Below are 14476 nucleotides of genomic sequence, written 5' to 3'. Positions count from 1 at the left end.
TTTTATGAAGCAAGCATAACCTTGATACCAAAACCAGGCAAAGACATCACTAAAAAGGAAAACTACAGACCAATATCCTTCATGAATACAGATGCAAAAATCTTTAACAAAATCCTAGCCAATATACTCCAACAACATATCAAAAAAATAATACATTATCATTAAGTGGGGTTCATATGAGGTATGCAAGGATGGTTCAACATTAGAAAAACAATCAACGTCATCAGCCATCACATAAATAAAACAAAGGAAAAGAACCACATGATCATATCCATCGATGCAGAAAAGGCATTTGGTAAAATCCAACACCCATTCCTGATCAAAACTCTAAGCAAAATAGAAACAGAAGGGAAATTTCTCAACATAATGAAGGGCACATATGCAAAGCCAACAACCAACATTATTCTCAATAGAGAGAGACTGAAACTATTCTCCTTGCAAACAGGAACCAGATAAGGATGTCCTCTATCACTGCTTCTACTCAACATTGTATTGGAAGTCCCAGCCAAGGCAGTAAGGCAATAAGGAAAATCAAAGGCATCCAGATTGGTAAGGAAGAAATAAAACTATCCTATTTGCTGATGATATGAGCCATACACAGAAAACCCAAGAGACTCAGTAAGAAAAAAACTACTGGAATTAATTGAGAGATTTAGCATAGTGGTGGGATACAAGATCAACACACAAAAATCAGTTGGATTCCTCTTCATCATCAAAGAGATTGCTGAAAAGGAAAGAAGGAAATCAAAACCATGTTCAATAGCTACCAAAAAAAAAAAAAAAACCTTGGAATAAATCTTACTAGGGGCACAAAGTATACCTGTACAAAGAAAACTACAAAAGACTACTTCAAGAAACCATAAGAAATCTATGTAAATAGAAGAACACACCATGCTCATGGATAAGAAGATCAAACATCGTGAAAATGTCAATACTACCCAAAGCAATCTATACATTCAATGCAATCCCAATCCAGATCCCATCAACATTCTTAAGGATATGGAAAAACCAATGACTAATTTTATGTGGGAAGTAAAGAGATCTTAAATAAGCAAAAACACTGCTGAAGAAGAAGAACAAAGTCGGAGGTCTCACACTCCTGGATCTCAAAACCTATTATTATACAGCCACAGTAGTCAAAGCAGCCTGTATTGGTACAATGAAAGACACAAAGACCAGTGGCACAGAACTGAAAACCCAGAAATAGATCCATCAACCTATGGTCAGCTGATTTTTGACAGAGCTGAAATCCATTAAATAAGGAAGAGCTGGTCTCTTTAACAAATGGTGCTGGCAAAACTAGATATCCGTTTGCAGAAAAATGAAACAAGATCTGTACCTCGCACCATACACAAAAACTAACTCCAGATGGATCAAAGACTTAAATGTGAAACCTAAAACTATAAAGCTGCTCAAGGAGAAAATAGGGGCAAATTAAGGAGCCCTACTTTATGGCATAGACTATCAAGCATAATTCAAAATGTACAACAGCAGAAGATAAACTTTTATGTGCTTCAACAGATTTTTCCAAAACAGTAAAAAGAGAACCTACAGATTGGGAAAAAATATTTGGCAACGACATATCCGACAAGGGACTTATCTCTAAAATGTATAGAAAACTCCAACACCTCAACAACAACAACAAAAAAAACAATCCAATTCAAAAATGGGCAGAAGACATGAATAGACACTTCACCAAAGAGGATATTCAGGCAGCCAACAAACACATGAAGAAATGTTCATGATCATTAGCCATTAGAGAGAAGCAAATCGAAATAACAATGAGATGCCATCTTGCCTAGCACTAGTAGCAAAGTTCAACAATACAGAAAATAACAAATGCTGGTGAGGATGCAGAGAGGTTGTGATTCTCATACACTGCTGGTGGGACTGTCAGATGATACAACAACCATGGAAAGTAGTATGGCGAGTCCTTAAAAAGTCAGAATTAGAAATATCATTTGACCCAGCAATCCCATGACTAGGTATATATCCTAAAGAAGTTAGAGCCAGGACAAGAACAGATATATGCACACCCATGTCCAAGAAAAAACCACCAAAAGGACATGATTGCAAGGCACATGTTCTAACAACACGGGGCAACATGAGTCAGAATCGACAAAGGCAGTGAGTTTGGTTTTTGATTTTATGCCAATTGACTTAGATGTCTTCCAGGACTATGGTCTTAGCTTTTAGCTAAGAGAAGGCAAGGCCTCTCTTATGGTTAAGTGCTTGCTTGGCTCCTACTCTGGTAGTGTAGTAGCTAAGGCACTTGACTACTAACCAGAAGGCTGGCGGTTCAAACCCACCAGCCACTCCTCGGAAGGAAGCTGTGGCAATCTACTTCCATAGTGATACTGCCTCGGAAACCCAAGGAGGGGTCACTATGAGTTGGGTCTGACTCGACGGCACATAACAACAACAACAACTGTGTTCCTGGGGTGGAACGCTGCTCCAGCAGAATGTTTGCTAACCTGTTTTACTGGAACAATGTTTTGCCCTAAGAACAGTTAAGTTTTAGTAACCATACTTTAGAATAATGTATCTTGGTAATTATTTCATACCTTAAAATCATGTACCAATCACATTATGTTTTAGAATAATACGTTTTGGTGATTACTCATTATTTTTGTAAGAAATTGTTAACCTAATTAATCATCTACTATTTGGGGGCATGGGAAAGACCTTGGGGTATGGGAAAGAGTAAAGTTTTAACTTTGTAGAGAATGTAAGATAATCTTAATTAAGATCATCTTAAGCAGATTCTTGGATTGTATTAAGCAGATTCCAAGAATAATGATGTAATTATATATTAATGTATAAATAAAGCAGAACGTGGACATCAGGGGTCGCTCTTGCATCATATGCAGAGCGTCTGCTTGGCCCGCGTTCTTTTTAAACCTTTAATCCTTTCGTGTCGCTTTGTTTCATGACCTGTGTTGTTTTGCTGGACGTGGCACCCACGTTCATCACAGCACTATTTACAATAGCTAATAGATGGAAACAACCTAGGTGTCCATCAACAGAAGAATGGATAAGCAAAGTACGGTACATACACACAATGGAATACTATGCAACACTAAAGAATAATGTAGAATCTGCAAAACACCACATAATGTAGATGACCTTGGAGGACATCATGCTGAGTGAAATAATTCAATCACAGGACAAATATTGCATTAGTTCGTTATTGTAAAAAATCAAGGAAAGGTTTATATATTAAAGGAAACACTCTTTGTTGGTTATCAGGGGTGGGAGGGGAGAGCAGGGAACACTGCAAAAATTTAAAAAATAATAATAATAAATAAATAAATTTAAATAAAAAGTCTTTAAATCTTAAAAAAAAAGTCCTTGCAGAAGTCAAGAAAGACTTCATAATAGAGGTAACATCCGAGCTATGTCTTTAAAGTGCAGTGAGGCAAAAAAAAAAAAAAAAAAGATGTTACCAAGACTCAGCTCAAATTTTACTTCCTCTGTGGCTCGTGAACATCCTCTTTCCTCTGTCTGGAATGCTTTACTCTCCTTGTCTGTCAGTGAACTCTTTCCCATCCAAAGAACCACAGAAAACACTGTGGCTACAGCAAGACTACAAGTGAGGAAGTAGTAAGAGTTAAGCATAAAGAGAGATTAAATTATGAAAGCCTCAAATTTCCACATTATACAACAGGAAGCCATTGGAGGAGGGTGTGATCAAATTTATTTAGAAAGCTTTCTGCTGCAATGGGTAAGGGAATGAATTGGAAAGGAGGAAGCTATGGAAGGAAGCTGCTACTGCAAAAAGACAGGAAGTGAGAAGCAGTGAACCCACGCAGCAGCAGTGGGGAGAAGAGGAAGACAGATTTGACAGCTACCTTAAAACAAAGTAATCCCACTGCCATCAAGTTGATTCCACCTCACAGCGACCCCCATTGGGTTTCCAAAGCAGTAAATCTTTACAGAAGTAGATTGCCCTGTCTTCCTTCCATGGAGCAGCTGGTGGTTTTGAACCACCAATCTTCTGGTTAGCAAATGCCTTAGGCACTGCACTAGCAGAGCTCCTGTGACAGTTATCTAGAGGGAGAAGAATATGTTTTAGTGTCTTCCTGGAAATGAAGGATGAATGGGGAAGAAATGAGGGTAATTCCTGGGTTTCTAGCTTATGCAAGGGCATGGGTTGTAGTACTGCTCATTGAAATAAAAAAACCAAGGAGGAATAGGTTCAAGGAAGAATAAGTGTGGGGCAGACCGAAGAAGATGAGAAACTCTGAACATGAAACACCTGTAGTCAAGCACATTCTCGTGGACATGTGTAGTTGTTGTTGTTGTTGTTGTTATGTGCCATCGAGTCAGCCCTGACTCATAGCAACCCTTCCTTGAGTTTCCAAGGCAGTATCACTACAGAAGTAGGATTGCCCAACCTTCCTCCCGAGGAGTGGCTGGACACATGTAGTAGATTATTGAAAATAAAGGGAAAACATCTGGCTAGCCTTTCGATTCAGGATTTGGCAGTACGTAAGTGGTAGTGCCTAAGGCATTTGACTGCTAACCAGAAGGCTGGTGGTTCAAACTCACCAGCTACTCTTCGGAATGAAGGTTAGGCAATCTACTTCCGTAGTGATACTGCCTCGGAAACCCAAGGAGGGGTCACTATGAGTCGGATCCGACTCGACAGCAGTGTATTTGGCTTTTGGTTCCACAGTCATTAAAAGAGTAGTAAGTCTGGTCTTTTTTCATGATTTTGACTTTTATTCTACATCTAGATACTATTGTGATCCCTATCAAAGTAGCTAGCAGTAGTAGCCAGGTACCATCTAGTTCTGGTCTCAGGCCAGTGGAGGCTGTGGTTTGTGTGGTCCATTAGTCCTTTGGACTAACTGTTTTCTTGAGTCTTTGATCTTCACTCTTCTTCCCTCCAGACAAGAAGAGACCAATAGTTGTATCTTAGATGGCCTCTCACAAGCTTTTAGGATCCCAGTCACTACCCACCAAAGCAGGATGTAGAACACTGCCTTTATGGACTATGCACTGGTGGCATAGCACCTAAGGCATTTGGCTGTTAATCAGACAGGTGTCAGTTCAAACCCACCAACTGCTCCACAGAAGGAAGATGGGGAAATCTACTTCCATAAAGATTTACCACCTTGGAAACCCAATGGGGATTGCTATGAGTCAGAATCGACAAAGGCAGTGAGTTTGGTTTTTGATTTTACGCCAGTTGACTTAGATGTCTTCCAGGACTATGGTCATAAGCCCTCAAGCCCAATGACCCAATACCTCAAGTTGTTTAGTTATGGGTAAGGAGTTCGCATAACTTTGATCCCTGCATGCTCAACCATCTATCTAGATATATTGGCAGTACATACAAATACATACGTAGAAATATCCTTTGCCAAACTTATGTGTGCTCATGAGTGGACTCCCATATTCCATCCCACATCTGTTCACCTTGCATAATTACCTATGTATCTACTTGTAAATTATTGTTATTACTGTTATTGCAGGATTGTGTATGTAATAGTGTTCATTGTTGTTGCCTTTTACTATTGTGCACCTCCCAGCGTCTTCCTTTGCCTTGCTCATGTTGTGCTGACCCTCCTTCCTGTGTATTGCATTTCCCTTCACCCAAGTTAATACATGTATACTATTTAGTGATTTTCCCTCCTTCCCCTTCCCATCCCTAGTAATCATCAAAGAATGTTTCTTTCTGTGAATAAACCTTGACTTTTAATGCTGTGATGATTATGTGTGCATATATCTGTTCATATCATGCTCTTATTTCTCTAGGATATATACCTAGTAAAGGGATTACTAAGGAGCTCTGGTGGCACAGTGCCTAAGGCATTTGATTGCTAACCAGAAGGTTGGTGGTTCAAACCCACCAGCTGCTCCATGGGAGGTAAATGGGGCAATCTAGTTCAGTGAAGCTTTACAAGGGTCACTGTGAATTGAAATTGACTCGATGCCAATAGGTTTGATTTTCTTGGTAATGGGATTGCTGAATCATATGGTATTTCTAGTTCCAACTTTTTAAGGACACATTATGCTGTTTTCCACAATGGTTTCACTATTTTACAATCCCGCCAGTAGCGTATGAAGAATTGCACCACCAGCAACATATGAAGGATTGCAACCTCTCCACACCCTCACCTTCATTTGTCATTTTTTTTTTTTTTATCATTGCTATTATTACTGAGATGAGATAGTATCTTGCTATTTTGATTTGCATCTCTCTAAGGGCATTTGACTGCTAACCAGAAGCCTGGTTCAAACCCACCAGCCGCTCCTCAGAAGGAAGATTGGACAATCTACTTCCATAGTGATACTGCCTCAGAAACCCAAGGAGGGGTCACTCGCTGTGAGTCAAATAGACTTGACAGCAGTGAGAGAATGGCTAATGATGGTGAGCATCTCTTCACGTGTCTGCTGGCTGCCTGAATGTCTTCTGTGAAGTGTATGTTCATATCCTTTGCCCATTTTTAAATTCACTTGTCTTTCTGTTGTTGAGGTGTTGAACTTTTCTATAAATTTTAGAGCTTATTCCCTTATTGGAATAAACTCTAAAACTTTACCCAGCCTGTAGGTTCTTTTTTATTCTTTTGGAGAAGTCTTTTGATAAGCATAAGTTGTTTGATTTTTAGGAGGTCCCATTTATGCAGTTCACCTTCTGCTGTTTCTGTATTTTTTATTTGGTATTCTATTTTTGTACTATATTAGGGTCCCTAAGTTTGCCCCTATTTTTTCTTCCAAGATCTTTACAGTTTTAGTTTTACATTTAAGTCTTGGATTCATACTGAGTTAGTTTTTGTATATGGTGTGAGTGTGGATCCTACTTCATTTTTCAGCAAATGGATATCCAGTTTTGCCAGCACCATTTGTTTAAGAGATTCTCTCTTTCCTAGTTAATAGATTTTGGCCCTTTGTTGAAGATCAGCTATCCACAGGTGGATGGTGTGTTTTGTATTTTTTAAGTTAGAAATCTACTGTGTATGGTTTCAGAGAGAAACCTTGCCTAGCAGTTGCCTACATTCTGAACTTGAACAACAAAAAAATCAAACTCTTGAAAAAGGCCAGTTATCAAACAGGCCTAGAGCGCCACCTGCCGGTTCCCTTGAATGCACATTTCCAACACACATCTCACACTGTCCTTAGTGCTATTTTTGTTCCCTGATCAAAACCCTTCACTCTATTCCTGCCAAGTAGACTCCCTACCTAGCTCTTTCCCTCCCTTTCTTCCTTTCAGCACACTATCAATGAGGATTACTTCTTGGACACACCAAATTCACCTACCCAGGGACCTGTTATGGTGCCTATTGTGTCCAGCATTTAGCCTGTACTCCTGTTTAGTTTTCAAAGGTTCTATGTAATCTAGCCACAACTCTCCATAGTCAATCAAGTCACCACATTCCTTCTCTGGAATGGAATTATGTACCCTCCTCAAGGAGTGCTTTTGTTCTTTAAGGTTGGTCCTTATTGGAGTGCCTGCATCTTCAGCCTCTTCTCCACCTTCTCTTTTCCATCAGCATTTAAACATGCTCAAGACTATCTTCTTTCTAAACCTCCTGGACCCCACATCTTCCCTCCATCTACCATCCAGCTTGTTAGTCTCTCTTCCTTGTCCCATCAAAGAATGATTTTCTGAAAAAAGAAAACAAAACAAAAATCTGATGATGCTCCCATCATCTTCATTTCCTCATCTCCATTCATTCACTCTTTGCCCACTGCTGTGTGGCTCCCACTTCACTGAAATCATTCCTGCCAGGGTCACTAAGAATCTTGCTAAACCCAATGAACTGTTTCACACTTATCACACTGGGTTCTCACAGCAACAAGTTCACTATTCTTTCTGGAAACACTCTTCCTCGGTTTCTACGATAACCACGTTTGCCATTTTCCTTCTGGTTTTCTGATTATTCCTTCTCAGTGTCCCTGGTATATATTTATTTTTCCCCACTAGACCTCAAGCTCCTTGAGGAAGAGATCCTGTCATTTCTGGCTCTCTGATGTCAAGCACAGATTCTAGCACATAGTAGGCCCTCAATCAATGTTAGCTAAAATCAACTCTCTCTCACTTATTGTTTTCAGTTCTAGAATTTCCATTTGACTCTTTTTCAGACTTTTCACTTGTCTATAAAACACTCCTTATTATCTTAAATCCTTGAACATACTATTAATGATTTTTCACAATGCATGTCTGATTACAATCCATCATCTAAATTTCCCGTGGTCTGTTTCTATTTCTGGTTTTTCTCCTAGTTTGCTTGTATACCTGGTTCTTTTTAATGAGTATGAAACTGTGAAAAATTGGAAAGAGAATTTGAGGCCTTGGATGATGTTACCTTCCTTTGTTGTTGTTATTGTTAGGTGCTGTTGAGTCAGATCTGAGTCATGGCGCCCCCACGTACAACAGAACAAAACATAGCCTAGTCCTGCGCCATCCTCAAAACTGTCGCTCTGCTTGAGTCCATTGTAGCAGCCAGTGTCGATCCATCTTGTTGACAGTCTTCCCCATTTTTGCTGATCCTCTACTTTACCAGTACAATATCTTTCTCTAGGGACTGGTCCCTTCTGACATGACCAAAGTACAAGAGACTAAGTCTGGCTATTCTAGCTTCTAAGGAGCATTCCAACTGTACTTCTTCCAGGATAGGTTTGTTCAGTCTTCTGGCAGTCCATGGTATTTTCAGTATTCTTCACCAACATCACAATTCAAAGGTATCAATTCTTCTTCAGTCTTCCTTATTCATTGTACAGCTTTCGCATGCATTATGAGGCTATTGAAAAGACCATGACTTGGGTCAGGCACACCTTAGTGACATCTTTGTTCTTTCTTTAACATTTTAAGGTCTTTTGTAGCAGATCTGCCCAGTACAATAATCATTTGATTTCTTGACTGTTGATTCCAAGGACATTGACTGTGGATCCAAGTAAAATGAAATCCTTGACAACTTCTATCTTTGCTCCATTTATCATGATGTTGCTTATAGGTCCAGTTGTGAAGATTCCTGTTTTATGATGAGGTATAATCTATAATGAAAGCTGTAGTCTTTGACCTTTATCAGTTAGTGCTTCAAGTCATCTTCACTTTCAGCCAGCAAAGCTGTGTCATCTGCGTATCACAGGTTGTTAATGAGTCTTCCTCCAAACCTGACACCACACATTCTTCTTCATATATTCTAGCTTCTTGGATTATTTGCTCAGCACACAGATTGAATAAATACGGTAAAAGGACAAAATCTTGATGCATACCTTTTCTGATTTTAAGCTATACAGTATCCCTTTCTTCTATTCAAAAGACTGTCTATTTCTTGGTCTATGTACAGGTTCCTAATGAGAACAATTAAATGAATTCCCATTCTTTGCAATGTTATCCATAATGTGTTATGACCCACACAGTCGAATGCCTTTACACAGTCAATAAAACACAGGTAATCATCCTTCTGGTATTCTTTGTTTTCAGCCAAGATGCAACTGACATCAGCAATAACATCCCATATTCCACACTGTCTTGTGAATGCAGCTTGAATTTCTGTATTGATGTACTGCTGCAACTGGTTTTTGAATTATTTTCAGCAAAATTTTACTTGTGTGTGATAATGATATTGTTCAACAATTCCTGCATTCTATTAGATCACCTTTGTTTGGAATGGACACAAATATGTACCTCTTCCTCTAGAGAGAATTTATTTTTGCTTCTGGAAGGCAGGAAGACTAGAGACACAACAATACCAAATCTCAATTCAATCAGTATTGACATGATTCACATCTGGCCTCTACATGTTATGGCCTGTCACCGTCAAAACCTAAAACCTTGGGTATAGTACCCTACCTGGCAAGTCCCTACTTATATTTTGTCTCTAGCTCTGTAAGTCTGAGAAGACCTTTACTCAGCTTTTCATCCATGGTTTCATCTTAACAACCTAGTCTACTACTGCCAGAAACAGAGCTCCTTAACCACTTATCAATACTGGGTAATGTAAGACTTGGCCACACTCCTCTACCAGATTTATCCCTCCTATACTGGAGGGGAAAATGGCCTGAGAGGTCAGAGACCCGAGTTCTAGTCTGTACAGCTGGTAAGCAGCTCTGTGACTCACAGGTTTGATCCCTCAAAGTTCCCATATCTTTACCTGTAAAATTCATCTGGATAAATATGTTTCGGTTCCTTCATGCTCTCTACGAGTTTCACCATCTCTAACATCCTTCTCAACTCTAATATCAGACAATCCCAGGTAACACATTCTACTGTGAATCCATCAATGCCCAGCCCACTGATGGATTACAACTTTTCATTAGAGCAAACAAACTTGTTCAACAATCAGAATTGTGCCTGTTCATACTGAAGTCCTTTATTACTTGTTGTCCTGGCAACTAAACCACACATACATTTGACAAAGACCCACCTAACCCTAAGGCTGAAAACCAAAGAGAAAGGCTCAACCCAAAACAATGGAAGGATTAACTGTGGAGCATCATTACGCCAAAATGGCTTGCAATCAATAATCATGAAGGAAACAGGCCTGAGTCAGACCAAAGGGCTCAAATGATTGTTTTTATAAAAGGATGCTGACTGTGCCTCTGGCAGCAGATTAAAGCAGGAGAAGAGCCACACAAATGCCAGCCTTTGGTTCTTCTGAAGCAAAAAATCTATTTTCCTCAGCAGATGAGAATAACAGAAGATCTACAACTGTTCTATTTGTCTTCATGATGGACAAAAGAAACCAGTGTTTCAAATAATAAGAGGCTGAAACAAAGTCTCACTTTTATAAGCACACTTAAGTCACTTCATTACTAAGAGAACTTTTTTCTGCATGTCTTGCCAACTCCAGCCCCAGTTCCTCACTGCTCAGCCTTCTATGGGCCCCATCCCCTGGCCACATGCCTCCTAATCTGTATTTCTTCTCTGTAGAGAAGAACCTGGACACTGGTAATTCCTGTGCAGCTGTGACTCCCTTCCTTATAATACCCAGATCCACCAGACAGCAAAGGATTTTATTCCAAAAGCTGTGCTGTGGTCAATACCCTCAGAGGGAATCATCACTGGCCTTCTCCATACTCTAGGAATATATCAACTAGAAGCAACTGAACTCTATGCTGGTCCTGACTTTTCCAAGAGACCCTGTGTGTCATGAAAAAAAGTGCTGGACCTACAAGCTATGTCTGAGTACCCAGCTTTACCACTTACTAATGAAGATCAAAGACTACAGCCTTCAGTAAGGATTATACCTCAACATAAAGAAAGTAAAAATTCTCACAACTGGACCAAGAAGCAACATCACGATACATGGGAAAAGACTGAAGTTGTCAAGGATATCATTTTCCTTGGATCCACAATTAATACCCATGCAAGCAGCAGTCAAGAAAACAAGCAACGTATTACATCTGGGCAAATACACTGCAAAAGACCCTTTTAAAGTTTTAAAGAGCAAAGATGTAATTTTTGAAGACTAAGGTGTGTCTGATCCCAGCCATGGTATTTTCATGTGAAAGTTGGACAATGAATAAGAAGACTGAAGAAGAACTGATACACTTGAACTGTGGTGTTGGCAAAGAATACTGAATGTGCCATGGAATATTAGAATGAACACATCTGTCTTGGAGAAAGTACAGCCAAAATGCTCCTTAGGAGCAAGAATGGTCAGACTTTGTCTTACCTACTTTGGTCATGTTGTCAGAAGGGACTAGTCTCTGGAAAACGGTATCATCATTGTAAATTAGAGGGTCAGCAAAAAGGGAAAGACCCTCAACAAGACGGATTGCAGCCACTGCTCCAATGATGGAATCAAGCATGGCAAGGATTGTGAGGATGGTGCAGGACTAGGCAGTGTTTCAATCTATTGTACACATGGTTGCTTTGAGTTGGGACTGAATCAACAGCACCTAACAACAATAAGAAGCTATGTTCACTCAGGAATTTGAAATGTATTGAGACCCTATGGGCCAGACTCTCTGCTGGGCAATGATATAGGGGTAACTGGAACACCTAAGATGGGCCATTATAGAGCATCCATTCTAATGGGGGGCTTGATCACCACCCCCTACCCCCACCCCATGTAAAATGAGGATGCTAGACTGAATAATGTCTAAAGTTCCTTCTGATGTGAAAGTGCTAAGGTTTCATGATCTGAGCTGTAGTCCTGGTTCATCGTACATTTCTGTGTGGCTGTGGGCCTCTGTTTCCACATCTGTAATGCAGACATGTTAAATCTGAAAATGTACCCGGTTACCTTGTGCAGCCACAATGGAAGGTTTCCAGCACTGCTCTGCAGGGAGTCCTTCTGCTGAACGGCAGCCCAGCAATAAGAATCCACGAAGGCAGCCTGACGCCAGGAGAAAGAACTTGGGGAGAAACAGCTTATTTGAGTACCTGAAAAGCAAAACAGATTGTTCCAAATAAATGAAACAGTTGTCTGGAACCTCCCCAACCCACCCACCTCTCTCTCCCTGCCTTCCTCATTTTTAAGTGTTATGTAAGTCATGGATTACCATGACAGAGGCAAGGACATTAGCAAAGATAGAAGGGAAAGCAAACACACCTAAGTTTACAGTAGAGCCAAGTACTGAAGAGCTTTTTGGCCAACACTGGTCATGATGGTGGCTTAAGTTCTGTCAAGGAAGAACTCTTAAAGAGGTGAAACCACCATAAGAAGAAAAAACGTGCTGGAAAGGAACCAGAGTCAGAAACATATGAGAAAAACATGGACACTTTCAGTTTGGGCTAAGGGCAAAAGAAGGGGTGTGAGGAGAGGGGCTGGTGAGGAGGAGAGTCAACACAGACAACTGGATTGGAAAATGAGTCCTTCCAGAACAAAGAACTTTTAGCCTGAGGAAAAGGAGGCTGACAGAATGTCTGATAACAGATCACTGGGGGGAAAATCAGCAGTTTTCCAACTCCTTTGAGAAAAAGGAAAAAAAAAAAAAGGAGGAGGACAAAGTTGCACTATGAGAGGTTTACATTTGGAAGGCAGATGTTCAGGACAGCAAACCTCCAGACAAGGAGACGTGCCTTGGAAGGGAACGTGCTTGGAGGGGGAGCTGGACACCTGGGCCCCACTGCAGAGTCTAACAAAACTTGCTCTTCTGGAAAAGAATGCTGGGACTCAGTTTCCTCCGATGAAAACTAAAGCTACATCACTCTGCAAATGCTATTGTGACACTGGTAAAAACTTAGGACCTTGAAGACTTTTCATGCTGCGTGTGGGCTCCTGACTGACAGGGTTACAATGAAAAAGTGGCCAATAGGACCTTCAGGGCTATTGGCTTCAGAAGGTATGTCTTTCTTCTTCACTGGCAGGCATGAGCCAGTCCTGGGAGATGGTCCTGCCCTGTTCCCCTCTCCCCACAAAGAATACATACATGTATGTGGTACAGAAATAGTACATAATGAATAATGTATCTAGTTTTTGTCATGAGTTCCTGGAAGGTAGCCTCTGAACCCCTGAAATCTCCCTAGTGATAGGAATGTCTCTGTTATTCATGGTGGGTCCCTCAGAGCACATCTGATAGTTAGTAATGGGGGTGGGGTGAGGGAGGCTGGCCACACCAGAAAAATACACCATGTGACAACAAATCAACCTCTGGGGAAAGAAAGGAGGCTGGAGATTTAGTTCAATCATGAGGCCAATGATTCAATCAAGCTTGCTTACACAATGAAATTCTAATAAAAACACCGGATACCAAAGCTCTGTTGAGTTTCATGGGTTGACAACATTCTGTGCATTATCACACCCCTCCCAGACTTTGTCTTATGTGTCTCTCCTTTTGGCTGGTTCTGATTTGTATCCTTTTGCTATAATAAAACTGTAACTGTAAGTATGGCGTTTTCCCGGGTTTTGTGAGTTGTTCTGGAGAATTATTGACCTGAGGAGGCAGTGGGAACCTGACACTTGTAGCCAGCTGATTGGAAACGAGTGTGTCCTGGGACCCTTCATGCTTGCAGCTGGTGTCTGGTGTTAGAGCAGTCTTGTGGGGATCAGAGGACTATGCTTAGAACCTCTGAAGTTTGGTGTAACCCCATGTGTGAGAATTCATTGCAGATGAGGACCAATAATGACTTCAAAGTAGAACCCCTCTCTTCCATGTGCCCCACCATGTGAGAGAGAGCTGTGTACTCAGGCTCTGACATGAGCTGTATCTAAACCCAGCTGTGCTACCCACTTAACCTTCCAAAGGCTGGGATCCTTCATCTGTGAAACAGAGATGACATTAATATCTGCATTACTGATCTGTTGTGATGACCAATTTTATGAAAAACGTGTTTGCTACAACACTCAGTATAGTAATTGGTTCATAGTAGTTGCTCAGTAAATGTTACATTCTTCTATATGAGATGACTAGTAGATTCTGGTACAGTTTTCAAAACTGGGTCCTGGCATAACATACTATACAAAACATTGTTCCACTTACTACTTTGGCGAGTAGCGACTGGGAACTTAAAAGCTAGGAAGCTGCCATCTAGATGCAACAACGGGTCTCTCCTCGTCAAGAAGAAAGAAGAAAA

General features: G+C 40.5%; 1 protein-coding gene across 1 annotated transcript in view; it reads right to left on the bottom strand.

Annotated features, from left to right (window-relative positions):
* PANX1 (pannexin 1) overlaps window positions 1-14476 on the bottom strand; it is a 66920-nt gene that overhangs the window by 22743 nt on the left and 29701 nt on the right. The window contains exon 2 of the mRNA XM_007938061.2: window positions 12204-12343. Within this exon, the coding sequence (XP_007936252.1) occupies window positions 12204-12343 (140 nt within the window). The remainder of the gene's footprint in view (window positions 1-12203; window positions 12344-14476) is intronic.

This window comes from Orycteropus afer, unplaced genomic scaffold (assembly GCF_000298275.1).
Source record: "Orycteropus afer afer isolate SDZICR_OR568_19922 unplaced genomic scaffold, OryAfe1.0 scaffold00047, whole genome shotgun sequence".
NCBI classification, from domain to species: Eukaryota; Metazoa; Chordata; class Mammalia; order Tubulidentata; family Orycteropodidae; genus Orycteropus; species Orycteropus afer.
The sequence above is the reverse complement of the archived record's forward strand: the minus strand, read 5'-3'. Positions and strand labels throughout refer to the sequence as shown.